Here is a 4,653-nt window from a genome sequence, read left to right on the forward strand (position 1 = left end):
ACTTCGTCCCCCTGATACCTTTCGGGATCCTGACTCAGTCTTGGGATCTCAGGATATTGTTAGAACTCATCCCTGGAAGAGCCCGGAAGCCCCTGCTCCACACAGCAAGACCAGACCTCAGAGCTCAGGGACATTGCCCAAGCCTGCTGAAAATGGGCTGGAAGCCTAAACCGACCTTCAAAAAGGGTCAGGTCTTGGATGACTGACAGCCCCAGATACTGCTCCAGGTTCCTTCCTCAGGAAAAGTCAAGGTCAGCACCAAGTGGCCAAGTTCCTACCCCTCCCTCAGGCTCCAGGCACCAGCCCCAAACTCAATATGGGAGGAGGGAGGAAGTCTGGTAGGAACTCTTATTGCAGCAGGATCCAGCCCTATAAAAACCCTGGTAAGCATAGACCTTCTCTCTCTCTCTCTCTCTCTCTCTCTCTCTCTCTGTGTGTGTGTGTGTGTGTGTGTGTTTAGGCTAGCCTGGACTCTCTCAGCCTCACCTGCCAGACAACACCCATTCCCTCCGCACCCTGCTGGCTCTAGTCTCTGGAAAGCTCCATCTCCAACTTGGGCAGCCCAGACAATGCCTCCCAACCTCACCGGCTACTACCGCTTTGTCTCCCAGAAGAACATGGAAGACTACCTCCAAGCCCTAAGTAATGGCCTCACCCTCCCAGACCCCTTTCCCTCCCCTTTTCCCCTTTCCCTCCCTGCCTCTCTGTCCCATGGAGAAGAGGGGGTGCTGGGGTTGGATGCTATGGAAGGATTCAGGTGGTAGCACCAGACTTGGGATCCATTTCTAGCCAGGACATTGTTAAGAGTCAGTCTACGGTCCCAGATCCAGCTCAGGGGTGGCCCACAGCCCCATGGTGCTGCTGCCCTTGGGGGAGCCCCCCGGGCGGCTTGTGGAGCCCACTAAAAGACAGCCCCCACAGACATCGGCATGGCTCTGCGGAAGATAGCCCTGCTGCTCAAGCCAGACAAGGAAATTGACCACCAGGGCAACCACATGATAGTGAAGACCCTCAGCACGTTCCACAACTACATTCTGGAATTCGAGGTGGGAGTTGAGTTTGAGGAGGATCTAAGGATCGTGGATGGACGAAAATGCCAGGTACTTTTCCTCAGGCTTGGGGGAGGGCTCGTGGGTGGCTCTTAACAATCCGGGGCAAAACAAAATGCCTTTTCCCCCCACCCGAGCCAGAGAGAGGGACCACTACAGCAGCCTGCAGAGTCCCCAAGGTAACAGTCCCCCAAGCGCTCATTGCCAGCCAAAAGAATGAAGAGGTCAAGTCACCCCAATCCAAAGAAGAAATAGCTCACCCTCTAGCCTGTGACCCTGTTGGTCACTGCAGAGTCTCTATTTTCTTAGCTTCTATGAGTCCCCTTTCCTCTATTTCTTTCTGCTTCTTATGCCTTCCTTTTGGTCTCCTTTGCAGACCCTAGCTCTCCTATGAATCCCTTTAACTGGGGTTCCCCCAGTGTTTTGTTCTTGACTTTCTCTCTTTTGTCTGTGCACCAAAGCATGGGCTAAATCATCTATACCCATGCTTCCTGCCACCAGCTATAAACTGTCCTTGACATGGATTCTCCAACCAGAGCTGCCTCCTGAGCTCCATGAAGTTTTCATCTGCCTATATGTTTCCATCTGCATGCCCCAAGCTCAAAGCCAAATTTATTATCTTCCTACCCAAACTGTTCCTGCTTGTATATTTACTGTCTTCATTAATGGCAATAACCAGCCAGACCACAGACCTGGGAGTCACGGGACTGCCCCCTTACCCCTCCACCCCAACAACCACACACACACATACCATCTAGTTGGTCAGGAAGTCTTTATAACTTCTCTTCACTGTCCAGTATAGTTGCTACTAGCCATATACGGCCTTTGAACACTTGAAATGCAACTAATCCAAACTTAGATAGTGTGTTATAAGCATAAAATACATAATGGGTTTTTGAGACAATATCAAAAAATGTAAAACATCTCAGTAATTTTTATTTTAATCTCATGCTGGAAAGATAATATTTTAGATATTCCATATTAAATAAAATGTATTATTAAAATTAATTTCACTTGTTTCTTCTTCCTTTTCTAACACAGCCACTAGGGATCTTGCATTTTCTAATGGACCTTATGTTCATGGCCCATTGTATTTCCACTAAACATTGTTGATTCTTCCTAGTCTTTCTCTAGTGCCACCTTTAGTCAAGCCCTCATTTCTCGTCTGGTGCCTGAATCTGACCCCTCAGACTTAATCTTTCTCTAACCCACTCTGCATACTGTAGCCACAAAGATTTACTGAAGATGTAAAAGTGATCATGAATGAAACCCTCTCAGAGACAATCCTTTACATTCCAAATGAGGTCCGTGGCATACAAGGGTCTTTCCCACAAACACTCTAGTTCAGAGCCGCTTATAACCATGTGCCCTTCTTTCTTACCTCTGTGCTACTCCTTCCCTTGCTAGGAATTGCCCAGTATCTCCAATCTAACTCCTCACTTCCGTGAAGACTCAGCTCTTGCCTCCCCACTCCCATCCCCAACCCTTGCATGGCATCACAGGCACCTGTTTCCTGCTCTGTCTGACCAAGATTCAGAGCTCCTTGGTTAGCAGGGCATATCCTATGGGAGGGTTTGATAAATACTGGTTGGAATGCCCAGGCTTACCCCACTCTGATTCGGGGGTGGGTGGGTGATCATCTTTTACTCTCAGGGACACTTCAACTATCCTTGAAATTGAGAAAGAAGGGGCACCTGGGTGGCTCAGGGGTTAAGCCTCTGCCTTCGGCTCAGGTCATGATCTCAGGGTCCTGGGATCGAGCCCCACATTGGGCTCTCTGCTCAGCGGGGACCCTGCTTCCCTCTCTCTCTCTGCCTGCCTCTCTGCCTACTTGTGATCTCTGTCTGTCAAATAAATAAATAAATAAAATCTTAAAAAAAAAGAAAGAAAGAAATTGACAAAGAGGAGAGATTCCCTGATGGGACTCCCAACCAATCCTCTTCTTTCCTGAAAGACCCTCTAGTCCAGCTGGAAGTATCCAAAGGACAAGGTCTTTGTTCTTCATCACCCTCCATGCCCCTGCCCCCAAGTTTTACCCCTGGTTATCCTGCTCCAGGATACTTAGCAGTATCTGCCCTAACAGTCACTGTAGACAAACTGTGGGCCCCCTTCTGTGCCCTTTGGGGGTTGGGGAATCTGAATCTGAACTGCTGAATCAGAGCAGCCATCTTATTCAGAATGAAGGGGCTGGAGCTAGACAGTATCAGCTGTGGTGTGAAGAGGGCAGCCCAGCCAGAGTGAATTGGATGCATTTGGGTGTTCAGCCCCCAAATCTTCCCTTATTCCTGCTTTCCCTATAGACCATTGTAACCTGGGAGGAGGAGCAGTTGGTATGTGTGCAGAAAGGGGAGGTCCCCAACCGAGGCTGGAGACACTGGCTGGAGGGAGAGAAGTTGTATCTGGTAAGCTGGGTAAGGGCCGGGAAGGGGGTTCCACCTAGGACACATCCCCTTGCCCAAATCAAATCAGTCCCTCACTCTACTCCCTGCCCCTCTTCAAGGAGGGCAACCAAGAAAGGAAAAACAAAGCCCTGGGAAGAGTAGAGAGAGGAGGAAATCCAGGGGCCAGGTGGGCCTTGGCTGCAAGTCAGATGAATGTCCATAAATTGTGACTAGAGATGGAGACTAGCCGTTTCACATTCCATGACCCAGCTCCCTTCCTTCCTCTAGGGTGAAAAGTTGAAGGAGTGGGACAATGATACAATTCCCCATATATCAAATGCTCTAGCTGTTGTATCCTGAAGGACTAAGCAGAGCTCAAGGACCTTGAGAAAGGAACTCCGGCTAGGAAGAACCTTCTTTCTCTCTCTCATTATTCCCACTCTGTCCCCAGGAGCTGACTGCAAGGGATGCAGTGTGCGAGCAGGTCTTCAAGAAGGTCAAGTAGCCAGAGAGGCACTGAGGTGCCCCTCCAGACTGCACTGGTCCCCAGACTCCTCTTGCTCATACCCCTTGAAGCCCAAAGTATCCCAGGTCAGCAGTCCCTTCCTTGGGTCCCTCCTCCCCCCTCCCCATGTTAATCTATAACTTGCAGCCCCCGGGCCAAAGTCCTTTTCCTCACACTCCATTGCCCAACTATGGCCTCAGATCCAATTCCTGGTGTAGCCTCCTGGATGAAAGAACCAGGCAAAGGGGGAAGACCCCTCGAGAACAAGGATCTCAACTGTCTTTAGTTCATGTGGTCCCTTATCTTCCATCTAAGAAAGAACTGAGCTTGGAGCATTTGGGGACAAGTGAGAATTCAGTCCTGGTAGAACTTTTGGAAAACTGACCGGGGTTCAAGAATTTAAACAGGAACTACTGGTAGAATCTCTTGTGTGTTTCCTGTCCTTATTCTCCAGAAAGCCGCATGTGCTCAGCAGAACCAGGCCCAAGGCAAGCCCTCACCCACACAGAGTTCAACAGACCTGGCTATCTCGTATTTCCATGCTACATTTTGAGGAAGTGGGATGGGACAGGGCGAGACCTTTGTCTAGTGCTGGAGGAGGTTATGAAGCTTCAGAACAGTGACCGGGCTTCCGTATCTGCTTTGGGAAGGATAGGCAGCAAGAAGGCTAGAAAAGATTGAAAGGAGAGACAGATGGAATACACAAGGCCAAGGCTAG

The 4,653-nt window shown here is 49.6% G+C and overlaps 1 protein-coding gene across 1 annotated transcript; it reads left to right on the forward strand.

Moving 5' to 3' along the window:
- The first annotated feature begins 400 nt into the window (after positions 1–400).
- RBP5 (retinol binding protein 5) lies at positions 401–4,357 on the forward strand. Its single transcript, XM_004766624.3, has 4 exons — positions 401–642; positions 922–1,100; positions 3,350–3,451; positions 3,882–4,357. Exons 1-4 carry the CDS (start codon positions 570–572, stop codon positions 3,933–3,935), a joined length of 408 nt encoding a protein of 135 aa, XP_004766681.1. The 5' UTR covers positions 401–569; the 3' UTR covers positions 3,936–4,357.
- Positions 4,358–4,653: the final 296 nt, after the last annotated feature.

This window comes from Mustela putorius, unplaced genomic scaffold, assembly GCF_011764305.1.
Source record: "Mustela putorius furo isolate JIRA1106 unplaced genomic scaffold, ASM1176430v1.1 tig00003988_pilon_pilon_pilon, whole genome shotgun sequence".
Classification (NCBI taxonomy): Eukaryota; Metazoa; Chordata; class Mammalia; order Carnivora; family Mustelidae; genus Mustela; species Mustela putorius.

Coding starts and splice junctions, on each gene's coding strand:
- RBP5 (XM_004766624.3), top strand. CDS start 570: ATGCCTCCCAACCTCACCGGCTACTACCGCTTTGTCTCCCAGAAGAAC. Junction 1,101..3,349: donor TGGATGGACGAAAATGCCAG/GTACTTTTCCTC, acceptor CTTTCCCTATAG/ACCATTGTAACCTGGGAGGA. Junction 3,452..3,881: donor AGGGAGAGAAGTTGTATCTG/GTAAGCTGGGTA, acceptor CTCTGTCCCCAG/GAGCTGACTGCAAGGGATGC.